General features: G+C 51.0%; 1 protein-coding gene across 7 annotated transcripts in view; it reads left to right on the forward strand.

Annotated features, from left to right (window-relative positions):
* Positions 1–16,194, forward strand: part of LOC1273312 (tetratricopeptide repeat protein 28) — a 114,672-nt gene that overhangs the window by 88,287 nt on the left and 10,191 nt on the right. For 6 of the 7 annotated variants that reach the window (XM_061647852.1, XM_061647851.1, XM_061647850.1 and 3 more), the window contains one exon: positions 15,939–16,194. This exon is cut by the window's right edge and continues 3,814 nt beyond it. In XM_061647852.1, coding sequence (XP_061503836.1) covers positions 15,939–16,194 — 256 coding nt within the window. Of the gene's footprint in view, positions 1–14,617; positions 15,452–15,938 lie in introns of those variants that run through there. The other variant, XM_312278.6, reaches the window with a different exon arrangement.

Consider the following 16,194-nt stretch of genomic DNA (forward strand, 5'->3'; position numbering starts at 1 on the left):
ATGCTGTGCTGCTTGCAAGTAAAATAAATGTGATATCAAATCAGATTGCGGTCCCGCCGCACGAAGAGAAAGGTCGTTGCTACAGATATTTGAATAAAAATCATGCAAACAGGCAACCGAAACAGCCGCCATCCTAACGAACTTCGCTGCCCTATTTCAGTGCATCGTTCCAAAAAAAAAAAAAACAGCAAGGTGCGAAAACCAGCAATGTAAAGTTTGGGGATAAAAATTGTGACGATTTTATCTCGATACGGCGGCAGCGGTGACGATGATGATGACGATCGGTCAGCTACGAGTGCTTATGTGGCGGGCGCGATCAGCTTTCGGCATGCGCAATTGCATGCGCCACCGTATCCTTCTTCTGCTGTCCTTCCCCTGAGGGAATATGGCTACCGCGCTACACAGCAACAATAACGCTCGCTCATACACACACAGACACACACGCGGGCCAAACTGGAGGATAATGAGATGTGTTTTCGTTCGCCATCATCGCGCCACGGTGGACGGGAGATACGGGCACAAGATAAGGAAGCTGCAGATAATGCAGAATAACAAACACACGAAAACATTGGCAACAATAAGAAGGAAAAATAAGTGTATTATGCAAAACACCACGGCGAGGAGCTGCGGTTGTGCGTGTTAACGGCCAGCTTCGGAAGGTGTAATCGCGGTTGTAATCGTTTCTCTCGGGTGAAATAAAACCAAACAAAAAAAAGAACCACCACCACACACACACGCAGCTAGAAAGCAAGAAGTGGATGGGGATGAAAAAGGACGCAGCGTGTTAGCACATCGCAAGCGGAAGCATCGCTTCGGGCATTCGCAAAACAGTCGAGCATCATTGATGAATGTAATGGTTTAATAATGGATCGTCTGCCTCTTTCCCTCAACCCTGCCGGGATGATTCAACATCGACAAAACCACGTGCCCAGCGGATTCATACCGTTCCGATACACATCCAGGGACGGTTCCGTTCCCATCCCGCCGAAATCGATTCGACGTTTCAATGCTCGACGCGCGCGCGTGTGCTAATTGCGCGCGCACATTCGCTCTCGGCTCGGCTCGGCCCGCATAATAGCGTACAATTCCTGGCCAATTAAATACGGCAACGGATTATGGGCCCGAGAATATTAATTTAATTATCATGCCCGATACGGTTTTAATCTCGCGCGCTCGTAATTATTTAAATGTTGCGACGGTTTGCTGCTACAGGGTGCAGTGGGTTAGCCATTCCCCGAGCAAGCGACGAACACCATCCTCCCGCGGGTAAGTGCCGTGGTAATTGAAAATTGATTACTGTCCGGTTCGGCGGTTGAAGAATTTGCCATTTTGCCAGCCACGGAAAACAGGGTCAGCTACTACAGCAGACTCCAGTCGAAATTCTTCCCCCCATTCCAACAACAACAACGAAAAAAACCATTACTATCCAAAACGGATCCCGAAAGCGGGGCCGATCGATCGGTTAAAGCGTGTACCGTACCGAGCGCTGCTGCCTTCGCGCGGCGCAACACGCGAACGCACGTCATTGCGTTGCTTCCACAAAATTATACACCTCTGTGTGGTACATCTAATGATTTTTTTTTTTTTTTGGTTCGCTTCTAACCGAGCGAGGCTCGGCTAGCTAAAGCCCTTTCGGGCTGTCCCGGTCTTGCAGCGCTGGAAGATAAATTATCAAAATTGCTTAGTAAATAACGATTACGCGCGGTTTGAAGAGGGGGGAAGGGGGCATTCGAAGGCATCATGTACACCGGGAAGAAGGTGGCCGAAATCCACTGCTAGCGGGCTCCACAGCAGTAACAGGCAGCCAGGCAAGCTAACGGTAGGACGACCGGATAAATTAACGACACGGTTGTGCGCGCCACTAACACGCGCATTCGCACCTTCCTACGGAGCGCGGCATGAACACAGCAGCGCGCAGAGCCGGTGGGAACTTTCGTGTAAGCATGCGGTTGGTGGTGGTGTTGCCGATAGGGTCCGAAGTGGTGCAATTAAGGAAAATGACAAATTTTAGTGTGGGAAAATTGTTTGAAGCGAATATCAATATTGCACACTGGCGGGAAGAGTCAATCATTTCGCAAAGCTTCAGACATTCGAGTCACTAATTGCGGGATAGAATTAAGGGCCATTTGAGGTCCAAGTTCGATTGAAATGACCACTGAGATCTACCAATGGGACCGTGATTTAGCAAAATCGATACGACAGAAAGACACTATTCATAAACATATCCTGCAGTTAACCTATTTTGCTTTTTGCTGTTTTGCCTTTTGTCGTTTGCTTTCTGTCTTTTGCGCCGCGACAAGAGAAGAAACGTATTACAATGTATTGAACCAATTGGCTCACCCATCCATCCCGGGTCCATCATCTTTCTCACCATCCTCATCATCCATTCCCGCCCCGACTGTAGAGCGGGAAACCGCTCCGCTCTGGCCGTTCCTCCTCCTTCGCTCTAAGTGAAAATCTATAATTTCGTTAAAAAGCGATTTTTCTTCTCGCGCTGTGCGTTTTCGATCGATTTGCACAACAGGCCTCCCACTTTCTTCCGCCCTCCCCTTTACCCCCACCGCTTCTTACTACGCAGATGGACAGGTGGTGTGTGTGTGTGTGTGTGCTTTTGGGCATCATTCCCAAGACTGGGTGCACTCCGCCGGTTGGTTCGTTTGCAGCGATACGACAACGGCCCGTCAGATTCGTGCGGTACGCGAGGTCACACAAGTGATGGTGGGAGCGAACGAGGGTCGGGTGTCGGGACAGAAAGGCGGCAGTGTTGCCCCGGCCGGGCCACAATGTGTATGATTATCATAATTGCTGCGTCCCGCGTCCGCGTGCCCGGCTTGCCGAAATTCGATACGCTTGATTGGTTTAATAGATTTTTAGACGGGTGAAATTCTACTGCCCGAACACCCCGGTCCACCCCGGTGCTGCTATCTTTGTGGTGGCGCGCGAGCGGAGGAAGCTTTGCAGGCGGACGTTTTGGAGTTTATGAAAGTGAGAGAATTGGCAATTTTGGCCACCATCGATCTACAGGGGGGGAAAGCGCTGAAGTGATTGAACGCCAAAGGAAGTAGCGGTAACGTTTCTCCCACCGAGGACCGAGGGACCGAGCGAACGGGGTTGATTCATTTCCATTACACAGTTGGCAGAAACGCTAAACAGGTACAGATGTTCCACGGCGCTGGGAGAAAGGTTCACAGACACGTTTCAAAGACATCTGTCAAGTGGAAGTTACTGCCAGCTGATTTGGTTGATAAACTTTGTTTCGATTTTCTGCTTGATGCTTCTAGCTCTCTTTAATCGAACAGTTAAACTTGAACACGCTGCTGGAATGCATAAAGTATACCATCGCGATAATACACTCAACCATCGGCCACATTCCATCGGTTGATTAAAAACTCACTCCCCACCCACAAACTCCCTTATCGCATCACCTACGCGACCCTTCCCGGATCGTGCAATTACCAGAGCTCTAATTAGCTCTGTCCGCTCCGGGTCGTCCCGTTTCGCGAATCCGTTTTCCCAGAACTGTTGCACCGACTGCAGTGTCTGTAGATGCTCCCTAATCGTGCCCATCGTTACGTCGGCCACTGAACCTCACCCTGCTCCAGTGTGGTCGCAGCAGGCCCAGCTGGGGCTCCGGCGGTACCGGTCGATCGGGAAATGCAGCAAATGAGTGATTGGGATGGACAACGGTGGGATTTTGCCTTCACAGCTCTCGAGAACACACCGCAATCGCCATCGCCAAATCGTGATCATTCGGAAGTGACCATTGAAATCCCCGGGAAGCAACGGGAAGCTGGTGAAAGATGATCACTGCGCGCGCTCGCCCCGGCCTGATCAAATCCAACCTTCAAACAAAATCCCCCGAGCCGTTCGGCGGATGGGTCAGTAGTTGTAGTAGTAGTAGTAGTCAGTCGGTAAATTAGAGCACGACCACCCAGCCCCGCCGCTCGGCGCGGCACAAGGGAACTCCCGGCGGACAGGCGCAAGAAAAAAACCCCCCCCCCATCCCGCGGTGTCTATAATTCATCGCTCTTTTTAAAGACAGTCTTTACCGGTTTTCAACGCTAAAACGCGCCCTGCTCAGGGCACTGCGATCGCTTGTGTAGGGGCCGAGCGGGGTGAACAGGGTGCGCTTGTCTAGTTAGGATGCCCCGTTCCCGGCGAATGACCCGGCAGCCCGACAGCGCACGAACTTTACACGCCCCCACGACGGACGGATCGTGGGCACGCGCTTCTATTACACCGCGCACTGTTTTGTTGTGTGTGTGTGAGTGTTTTTTTTTCCTGCGTCAGCAAAAGTCCTTCCCTGGGAGGATTCCCCTTTGCGATTCCCACCCCTTCCTGCCAACTGTTACACTTCCCAACAATAAATCATTCCACTGCGCCTAGTAGCTTAACAAGCGCATAAAGAGAGCGGGGAGCGCATTTTGTGTGTTTGGCGCGGGGGAATGGCAGAATGGGGAATGGTGAAAGGAAGATCCCGCTCCCATCACGACCATCACGGCTGCAAAGGGCGGCCGGACCGTTGGGCTAATGCGAAACCACCAGGTACGGTACCACCCGTGCGGCCATCGTTAGGCCATCGCGCTTGCGGCGCTACAGCTTTTGCTTTCCAAACACTCCTGAGAATTCGAGCTCAGCTTGGGGAAAGGAAGCAAGGAAGGTCAGAGCCCAAACCTAGACAGCGCCCTAGAACCGTGATCGTGAGCTCCCCCCTCGTGCCCTACCAGCGAACGACCATCGATGCCAAATATAAAACCAAAACCAGCCGTATAGGTTAACCGAGAGAGCGTCGAAATGCCTCTGTTCGCACAACCGGACATGGCCAACCCGGTGCGATACACCTCTCCTTCTGTGTGTGTGTGTGTTTGTGTTGGTGTGCAGAGTTAATTTGAATAAAACTCATCCCGGAGCACCCGGTGTGTTGACCCAGTTGACCCGGGTCGCGTGGTTTGCGGGGCGGACAGTCCCTACATCTAACCCGCGCAATCTAACATCCAATTAAGCCCATTAAGTAAAGACACTTTAGGGGCCGTTTAGAGCCGTTGCCTTTTTCCCCATTCCGAAGCACTCTCTCTCTCTCTCTCTCTTTCGGGCCAGAGAGAAAGGGTGGACGAGAAGAAAAAGGAGCATAAACACACATGAAACCAACCCAAATGGATGGTGAAGATCGTGAAAATGCGCATACAATCCCAGTTAACCCCGAATGTCACGGGCGGCAAACAAGTAGGCGAAGGTTTCGGCGAAGTGTTACGCGCGTGAAAATGGCATCGCAGGCTAACACACGTTTAGTCCAGCAAACGGTGGGCGGTTAGATGGTTGTTTTAAACCATACGTTGCCTTTGATTTGATTTCATATGCACACTTATTGGTGAACGAATTAACTCTAAACCTTAGGCGACTGCTTCTTCGCACGCCTCGAGCACAGGCTTTGGACGGTACAAAGTTCAAGACTCTCAACCTACCACCTACCATAGTGCCCTGTTTACCTCCAATAGAGCGGCGTTGAATGCACATTTCATCTGCATTGTAGCACAGGAAAGATTACTTGCAACATTCTTGCGCCTGACCAGATCCTGATGGACGACAAACCTGTCGGATGGCGGGAGGGGGGGGGGGGGGGGAAACAAATCATATGTTACACACCCGATATTGATGATCGAGTTTGAACATTCCATTCCATCCATGCCATTTCGGCTCAAATTCATCCCACGCCGGACGGGCAAGACATTTGCATGCAAGATTGGCTGGGGTTAACCAGGGAGTTCGTGCAATGAGCATCTTCAGCATCGTCACCGCTCTTTTAAACTCCCCCCTCCCACCACGCTCTAATGCGCGTCCAGAACTCGTTTGATTTCAAGCGCACGAACCCGACGACCACACTCGGGATGGGGACGAGCTACGCATGATAAATGAATTACATCTCCCCCCGCTACACGACCCCTCTCGAGACATCGCGGGAAAGTGATTCCGCGTGCGTCTCCGGAGGCTGTCAAACTTGCGGTATTAAAAATGTGGTTCGCTTCATCCCGTCCCGTCCAGGCGTGTGTTGCGATTCATGCTGATCGTTCGGTGAAGATTAGCCCCCGTGTAATGGATGTTGGTTTGTCGATGATGAGCCGTGTCGGGTCGTGTTTTTATTGCTACTTTGTAGCACAGTGTGCGGCAGGGAACCATAGTCCCAAAGGGCAGTGTGTTGCGCTAGCTGCTTTACCAACAAATGTCCCCTAGAAGGCCTGGAACGAATCTTTAGCAGAACGTTATCGCTTCTACTGCCCAAACGATGGAACCAACCGGTCAACAAAAGTCACAATTGTCACCGTGGCGTACATCAAAAGTTCGATTCCCACAGCACAGGTTCCCGCTTAATGCACGGTGCGCAAAAGGGAACCGATCAGACAGCGAAGCTTAATTACCACCCAGCGCTTACGCTGGCGGAAGAATGCTTCCAATTTTTTAATTGCCTCCCTCTCCCCCCCCCCCCCCCCCATGGCTAGGGAGGACGGAGGGGGGGGGGATAGGCAGAAAAGCGAGCAAACGCAACACATTAGGAAAGACAGCAAGTGTAGCAAGTCCAACCACCATCGTCGTCGTCGTCGTCATGATCGCGATCGTCATCATCATTTTCAACTTGCGGCGGTAAGATGAGACGGCGGAACCCTTTGGGAACTATTAGTGCACACTAATGATTTCGGGAAAACGTTGACCGTTCCCGCTTCGGCCACAGTACACACACCGTTCTGCCCGGTCGCCCCGGAGCGCCAAAGTGTGTCACTTGATCGGAGCGCATCCTCAATTTAAACTCGCCACAGCTTGCGCAAAGACCCAAAGACCGAACAACGCGCACTCGCTACGGCTTGTCTAGGCCCTCGTGATGGTTTTCCCACACGCGCGCGCGCACCAGCCGCCAGACCGGTGTCCTAGAACGCAGTGCGCCACACTACCGCCATACTCCGTGCAAGTAAAAATGTAGGGCTGGGAAAAAAATGGTTCAATTAATGGTACACATTAATAGATTAATTCGAAACCGGTCCTCGTTCCACCGGAATCGGCTTCGATGTTTTTCACTCCTCCTCCTCCTCCTCCTCCCCTCCACCACCACGTTTTCTCCCTTCGAACGATGATCGCAAAGGCCCATCTTCAAATGGTTGCTCCAAACAACTCGACTCCAATATGTGTTTTTTTCTTCCTTTTGTACCGATTGCTGTACAAAGCGCACCCACCCACCAGTACCACCCTCACCCTCGGGCTTGGCTTTTGTCGGGCTTTTGCTTTCGGTACCGGTGTGTACGTGTGTGGCGCACCCTCCCTCGTGCCGCCGCCGCCGACGCCGCCTCCAGTGTTAATGTTTGCGTTTCATTAAGACTCATTTATTTACCCCCACCCCCACCCTTCCCTTCCTCTTCCTTTTCCTTTTCTTTTGGCCACCCGAAGGCACAGGTGGTTTGCATTTTTCGGGTGCGTAACCGCCCGTGATCGGCGTGCGGTCTAATGTGTACTGCAAATCGAACGATGGCTAAGACGGAAGACATAACAGAAGAAGAGATAGTTTGAGGGGAGACTGGGACGGGAAGGGTGGAAAAATATAGCTTTCATCTGACCTAAGCGATCGTCTCGATGGGCTCATTTCAATTGGGGCTGAGAAACACACTCACAGCAACAAAAAAACAGCGGCTCAATTTGGATCAAACAACGAAAGACTTGAATGCCTCGCAAGACCAGTAACCTTGAGCCGGTCCGTGAGGGCGGAATCGTTCCTATCGCTTTCGGACTGCCTTTTGCCCCATCCATCACTCCAGCGAGCTTTCCATGCGGCACATTCCTGTGTCATTGTTTTTCCGCAGTTTTCCACTTTTGAATGGCAAGTGAAAAGGTGGGGTCTGCTTCTTTCCCGAGAGAAAGTGCTTCTTTAATCGCAGTGCTACACCTGCAAGTGCTTGCGAGCAAGGAAGAGAGCAGTTTTCAACCATTAATTACTCGAAGGTGAAAAAGAAAAGCAAGCAGGGGGGGGTTTTGGATGCAATTTCTTAAACTATTCCATCCATCTCTTTTAAACGCCGGACGGAATGCAGCATTGCGATGGGCCATGGCATGCACCTTGCGCGCAAACGATAATCTACCGCTTGTTTGATTAATCTATGCCCTTTGACAAGTGTTTTTGCCCTTCTCCCCGTCCCCGCAGGGTTGGGCTTTTTCTTATTGAAACAACTCGCAAAGAAAGCCATCTTGCAGGACACAACAACATAACAAAAAACTACACCATTCCACCAGAGCATCCCGCGTTTAACCCCTACACAGTGACCCCGGCGGACATTTTTCTTCCCCATTTACACGACGCTGTCCGCTTTCAAGCTTTTCCGATAAGCACCCGATTTCACCGGGGACGGATCGCGGTAGCGCATCCCGTGCACATGGCCATACACCGCGCTTATGCCCTTTGGTGTGTCTTTTGTGTAGCGCACAAGCGCATTAGCTTATACCGTTTGTCGGACCAACGAATTCCGATTGGTGAAGCGAAATGGTAAGAGGCTGGTGCTCTTCCCACAGCCGCAAAACTATGCTAATTACTGTGTGTACTGGGTTGTGTGTGTGTGTGTGTGTGTGTGTGTGTGTGTGTGTGTGTGTGTGTGTGTGTGTGTGTGTATGTTTAGTGTGGCCACCGTATTGACGGTGAGCTAGAGAAGAGCATTCTGGAAGGCCTTTGCTTGTTCCACAGTGTGTGGTTGGATTTGTTTTTATCACAGTGGAAATGTGCTGCTGCAGGCGCTCCGGTAGATGATGATGTGTTTATTTTGCCTTGCCCCGGCAGTTTGCCAAAGCACAAAGCGCCGTGAGCCTCGAGGGGTGTGTATGATGGTATAATTAAGCTTACCCCTTTCTAAACGAAGCAAAATGGTAGCAACAGTGCACGACGCTACAAACGGTGCCGGAAAAATGCATTACAGGAAAATTCATTCCATTCTACCGACGGGAATGACGGCTTTGCGAAAGGCATTTTCCAAGGCATTCCCTCCCCCTTTCTCTACTGCGATTACCCTGGCGTTCGTCCATTCGGGCAAAAACGGGCAAAAAGGCTTGTACGGGTAGGAATTCTTTTGCATTACAAACATGACATGCGCTCCCCTTAATGCGCTCTCTCCGACGTCCGACGCGACGTGGGCTTGTGTTTGCACTGTTCTCACAGGGAGCGCCCCCCCCACATTAGATTGAGCTCTCCCTTCCCACATCGATTCAGGCTAACGATGACGTGAGCTTGCAATTAAATTTGAAGTGATTTATTGGTCATTTGATTCCCGCGCAGCGCTCACATTAATTAGGAAGCGTACGTCCTCCCCGCCTGCACTGTGTGACTGGTGAAATTTTCTTCCCCGTTGTGTGGAACAAAATGAGTCAACCAACCCCGGAAGGGTGATCTGTCTCAGCCTGTTTCCTGTTGTTTTTGGCATTTTTTTTTACCATTTTGCTTGCTTTGTGTTGCAAGTGAAATTTAAAATAATTGCCCCTTTCGCTCGATGTCTCTTTCACCATTTTTTTTTTTTTTTGCTTTGTTTCCTAAATGATCTCCTTTTGTGTTGTTCCATAATCCTGCAACAATTTTTGCACAAATTAGACCCAACCGAAATGGATTAAGATCCCTGCACGAAGAGCACTCCAAAGGTGTGTTTCACTGTGCTTGGTGGCCCAATGACTTGGCAATGACTTGGCGACTTTACCTCACCCGCACACATCAATCCTGCTGCGTAATCATTTCTATTTCGTTTCCCATGCCCCTCCTCCTTCCACACACACACACACACACACACACACACACACACATACTGTCCACCGTGGTCACAGCTTCCTCTCATTCCTTACGGGGCTTTTAAAAGCTTCTCAGCCCGGCTACAAGCAGCCGATGCTTTGATCTCCGCGTTCAACTCCGCATGTTTTCCTCTCCCGAACCACTTAGGCTGGCCGCGTCTGTGCTTGAATAATGGTCGGGAGCGCTTGTGCCCGTGCGAGGTTTCGGAGGCTTCTAATTTTCGATGAGTGTTTAATCATTTTCTTTGGTGCGTTTGGGCGGGCAATAGGGGGTAAAGAACATAGGAGAGAAAGAAAGAGAGAGAGAGAGAGAGAGAGAGAGAAAGAGAGAGAGAAACTATACGGATACTCCGGTGATTGCTGTGCAAGGGTGTTAGTAAGAAAGAAACCGAATGACCCAAAGCGTTGAACATCTATTTTGCTATGTTTCAAGCATCGACACTCTAGAACACTAGCATTACGTTCGATTTCCTGTAATCGATACCGCTGAGTAGGAGCAGGGAAAGAGAAAAGAGAGAGAGCGAGAGAAAAAGAGGAAGAATAATGTGTAAAATCGCAAAACCTATCATCAAAAAAGGCTATTTTTCGGCACAGTAAATGATCATTTTTCCAAATGATCTCGAATAATACGTAATAATGTTGTAGATTGTGTGTTAACACATTTTTTTTATAATTCTAATTCCCAACTGCCTAATCTCGCAACGAAATAGAAATATACGCTGAGGTTCGTCGCTTTACGTATCGTTGAAGTCTTTCGTGTAAAAAATAATACTGACGCGCTCATACTATTTTTTGACGCTTTAGATCGTTACAAAAGTTGTTCAAATGTGTAAAAGTATGTTGTGAGCTTTTGAAACTAATTGCAGCATTTTATAAACTGAAAATCATCTTTAAAAAAATACTCCTACAACGGAAATACTTTTGCAGAAAAAGACCGCCTGAAAAAGTTCGAGTGTGTTGATGAATTTCATTCAACCTTTCCGGTAGGACTACTTCGCGAACGTCCACCGGAACCCGTACGAGATGATGGACAAACGAACCAAATCAGCCCGGTAGAGAGCATTATTCTCGCCCGTAAAGCGGCTCCTCACTGAATTGGAAAGCAACAAAAGCACATGAACGAATACAAAAAAAAACGCTACGAAGATTGTTCCTGTATCGGTGGGTGAGGAACGATCGGGGGTATAAAGGGAGGGGGGCAGGAGTTATTAGCAAAAGGGCAGCGCGATTGGGAAGATTCCATCTGTTGCGGTTTAGTGCAATTCATCGTCGATCCTGATGCATCCTCAGTAAATCGTTAGCTTTACCCTCCTGTTTCCCCTTTCTCGGGGGGGGGGGGGGGGGAAGTGTCTCTCATGAGAGAGAGAGAGAGAAAGAGACGGCGAGCGATAGCGTGCTGATTCGATCGTATTACCGGTGTGTGCACACAAAACCACGGCCCAGGTTCGATGTTCGATCTAAGGATGAGCTTCCAACCAAGATCGGCAAGCTTTGGTTCGCGGTTTCGGACCGCACTTCCAGCGGACGGTTTTTGCTTCACTTTCTGCGGCAAAGCGTCGTTTGCACGCTTCAACACGCGCTTCATCTGCCCCGGGTGAGGTGGTTGCAAGAGCGAGGAATTTCTTTTCATTACCCAGAACCAGTAGAGGCTTCCGCGGATGCTGCTGGATGTTTCAACTCGTGGTTGGCTTTGTTACCTTACCCGTCCTCGGGATGTCAGTGGCGCTCAGAACGGGCTGAAAGCACCCCCATCAGAAGCCATTCAAACCAGCGCGGCCAGTACGGTGCGCCACTGGCTGAGTGGCTGCCGCTGAATAAAGTGTAATTACACCAGGGGATTCCGAGATCACCAGGCAAAAAAGAAGATTTGTTTTTTTCTTTTGACGCCACCGAAGATGTTCGCTGTCCAATGTGCCAATGTTCAGTACTGCTAAGCTGCTGGGTCAAGAGCGCTCCCGGAGCGCTTATGATTTGTTCCACCAATTCCACAAATGAATGTGCCGCACACCCACAGAATGAATTACCTTTCACTCGAGCGAGCGGTGCTCTGGAGCGGTTTGGTCGCAAATTAATTTCATCTTGAACATCTAGCAACAACAACGCAAAAAAAAACCCAGATCCGTTGTGCAAGATCGATCGATTTCGGCCGGGCTTGGGCGATCGCGTCCTGCACGGACCACTCTCCACCGTCCGGCACTTGGGCATAGCACCGGCACTACCGTTCCCAAGGTGAAGGTATGCCGTATGGGGTCGTTGCGCTCCTTAAATTGATTTTCACAGTCTCCGAGATCATCTTGGCCACAGTTCTCGCGCGGTCACGTTATCAAAATTCCATTATCTAGTTCGGTTTCAGCTTTCCCGCGTACACACACACACATACGTGTGGTATTTGTGGCAAAGAGCGGCAGATTAATTAGCAATGATTAGGATCATCGCGTACTTCCTGCCACCCGTTATCGTTCTCGTTGCCTTGACGCGCCCACCGATGCACTTAAGCTGCGTCGTGGTTGCACCCCCAGCTACAAAGTCCTTTTGCACTCACTTTACTAATCTTTGGGGCGCATGGGCACCCACCTCCATGACTGGAGCTCGATCGGATAGGGTGAAAAATTACCCTCAACCAGGCCAACCCCGGACACATTCGACATTAGTTAACGCTCCTCTGGAAACCAAAAACGAAAGAGCGCAAGCGACGAACCCGATGGCGGTGGCGGGTGCATGCAATGATGAAACGTTCCGTCACCATGGCTGCGTGCGAAACATTTACCTTCGGTCGTACAGCTAGGACTCCTGCTTGTTAATTCACCCTCCACCCCCCCCCCCCCCTCCTTCCACTCTCCCCGCAGCTGACCTAAAGGTGTGAAAAACAAATCTGCCTGTGGTGCCCTTTTTTCTGCCTTTAGCGATAATGAAAACCCCCTAACCCAACTTCATGGTGGCCACTTCATGTGTGCGTTGGGATGTGCTCGAAAATTTCGTACTCATATCGGTGGCTGTTGGAAAGCTCTTTGGTGGCTATCTTTCTCTCTCACTCTCTCTCTCTCTCTTTCTCGCTATCTATTTCTCCTGTTGGAAAATTAACCGCCCGGTGGTGGGTGGTGAAAAGAAGCATAAAAAATTACCCGACTTAAAACTGAAAGCCACGTAAATGAGTCCAGTGAGCGATGGTGAGGGTGTGACGCGGGGGTGCGTTGCACACTAAAATTGAGAACACTGCAGGAAAAGCAGTTTCTTCGTTGGGAAGAAAACACTCGACTGCTCACCAGCAACCAACGAAAGAGAGAGAGAGAGAGAAAGCGAGAGAGGCTGTACATGGTGCGGCAAAGATGATAGCAATCATAAAATAATTGATTACACGTATACCCGCTTCAATTTATTTACACAAAATCGCCCCAAAACCACTCCACTCACCACGGGGCAAAAAGAATCAGTGTTATGGCGGGGGGGGGGGGGGGGGCTATGTTTTGGCGATCGAGCCACTCCAACATTGCACTGTGGGTGCGTTTCTTGCATTAGAGGCGTTTGATGTGTTTCTGCTGTTGTTTTTTGGCATTTTCCATTTGCTCTCTTCAACCCAAAAGTCCTAAATTTTGAACACTCTTTCATCCTCTCCTTCTGTTTCTTTCCTTCTGTTTCCCTCCCATTGCATTGATCGGGTTTTGCAAATGCATCCGAGAGAGGACAAGAGTGTGTTACGTTGCGCGTTCCGTTTGCCCCGGGTTCGCATGATCATTATACAGCTGCACCCTCCTCTACCCTAGGCAGATTGCATTGCTCTCTGAAAACGTACTCGGGCTCTGCTCTTCATTCGGCCCCGAAAAGTGTAACACAACTGTGCACAAAAGTTCTGGTGAAGGAAAGATGTTTTTTTTTCTTCAGTTTTGTTGCGTATGTTTTTCGTGGTGCTCTGCCATGTCGATCCTCTCGTCGATGTTGCTACCTTCTGCCGTGCCTTCCCTCTGGGCATGTTTTACATATTCTGGTGCCTAGAGCAAGGTCGTAACTCATTTCCTCCCGAAATCGGTGGTTTTGGATGCATGGATGGATGGATGGATGGGTGGCCGCACCCGCACCCCGAAAAAGGAGTCGAAAACTGGGCTATCATACCGGTAGGTGCTCCAGTTTCTTAGCCAAACGGTGCACACCAAACCAACGGTCGAATATAACAAAAACAAAAAACGTTATCTAAAGAGAATAATGTGCTAGAAGCGGAGCACTAGCAGAAGCTATACTGCCTCTGCACCACAGCTGCTGCGTACCGGGGACTGAATGAAACCGAAACTTACTGAAGCTGTGAAGCAATCAAAATTCTTCACCCCAGCCACACACACACACACACACACACGTACTGGCCTGGGCACACAATTTCATTAAGCGATGAGGCGTAGGGTTCTTGGCTTCGCGAACCACCACATCTCTCTCTCTCTCCCTCTCTCATTGGCAATGCTTCCGCGCGCATTCCCCTACACACACACACACACACACGTGCACGCACACTCATCATGCGAACCGATAAGGGAAGGACGGGAGAGGGAGGAAGGGATGAACAAAGGAAGGGAACAAAAAATCAACATGATATACCCTCCCGCCGCCGTCACCACGGCATGGAAGCTGGTCGGGCCCAGGTAGAAGGCAAAAAGGTACATTTCGGTGCGGCCATCGTTCCTGGAGAGCAGAAGGTGTCTTCTTCTACAGGGCTTCCCTCTGGGTTTTGAGTGGTGAGGGGGAGGGGAGGGGGGACAGGAAGGAATGCGATAGGATAGATAGTGTGGCGAGAAGATGCGCAAGACAAAGGCGACGCGGTGGAGCGACCGAAGGGCGCGATTTCCGACAACAAGAAACCACCGGCACCACAAACCCCGCACTCCTGCAAGCGGAGCATTGAGCTCCTGCCGTGGCCCAATGTAGGCGAAAAACCGTTCCCGTCGTGCCGTCCAAGCCCGAACGCATCAAAAACAGACGCGGAATTGCAAGCGCAGGGCAGGACAAGGGAGAGGGAGAAACAGGGTGCCAGGGTAAGGGAAGCGGCGGTTGGCGACGGCGAAAGACAATGCGCAGAAATGCCGTGAGCGTGAGAGAGAAAACGAGAAATCGAGATCGTGCAAGATCGCTCACGCTCTCCGTCCGCTCTCATGCGCACTCTGCGGCCCTCTTTTGAGACCTCCTCCGCTCCCGGACAAGAGCGCGAGAGCGAAAGCGAGAGAGAGAGAGCGAAACGATGCGCGTTCGACGCTCGCCTTTTTGCGGCACACGATCGCAAAGCAATTTCGAACGCTTTCACGCTCTCAGTATTCAGTGAACCGCCGCGCAGACACGATCGTCGAGATCCGGCACGCTCCCCCACAAACCAACAACCGGACGGTCCGGTTCGCGGCGAGTTCGCGATCGAGGCTTCCAACAAAGTGTGCGTGTGTGTGTGTGAGTTTGTATTAAATCCGTTCGCTGCAAGATGCACACGGAACGGCGACACCGCCATCGGGGACGTGGTACGGTCGCCGGCCACCATCAGACGGGTGTCGGGAGCAGCGGCACCGTGGTGACGGCCACTGCCGCCATCTCGGCCCACCAGCAGCAGCAGCAGCAGCAGCAGCAACAGCAACCCGCCATCCATCCCACCGTCTGGGAGATTCTGTCCGCCGAGCTGATCCTTTCGGTACGGGGTTGCAAAAATTGCGCGAGTTTCTCTTTCCTCTGTGCCGCTCAAGTGTGTGCGCCACGATCTTGTGCTCCGGTCACTTAATTATACGGTGAAGCGATTCGTGGTGCTGTGTGTGTGAGTGTGTGTGGTTGTGTTGATCGTCGCTGGTCGACGCTGGCTGCGTTCGTCGCTGTTTGCTCGTCCTTATCGTTGACTGGCACAGCATGGGCAGCTTTTTGATGATCATATATGTGTGTGTGTGTTTGTGTGTGCTTTTGTGTGCGTGTGCATGAATGTGTTCGTGGGTGTGTGTGTGTGCGCGTGTGTTTCTGTGTCTGATAAAAGTATTAAAAATGTTAATTTGTGTTTTTCTCTCCCCACTCTCTCTCTCTCTCTCTCTCTGTCTATTTCTCTCTCAATTTTTCCCTCTCTCTCTCTCTGTGCGTGTGTTGTGTCTCACTCATGCTCGCACTGTGCGATCGTGCCATCGAACGCACCACAGAACGAACCGGAAGGTACGCCGGAACTGCCCGCGGCCAACAGGGCCCTCTTCCTCGAGAAGGTGCGCCAGTCGAACACCGCGTGCCAGAACGGTGACTTCAGCACCGCCGTCCAGCTGTACACGGACGCGCTCGGGCTGGACCCGGGCAACCACATCCTCTACAGCAACCGGTCGGCCGCCCGGCTGAAGCAGGGCCAGTTTGCGCTCGCCCTGCAGGATGCGACGCGGGCCCGCGAGCTGTGCCCCCAGTGGCCGA

The sequence above is a fragment of the Anopheles gambiae genome, chromosome 2 (genome assembly GCF_943734735.2).
Source record: "Anopheles gambiae chromosome 2, idAnoGambNW_F1_1, whole genome shotgun sequence".
In the NCBI taxonomy this organism is placed as follows: Eukaryota; Metazoa; Arthropoda; class Insecta; order Diptera; family Culicidae; genus Anopheles; species Anopheles gambiae.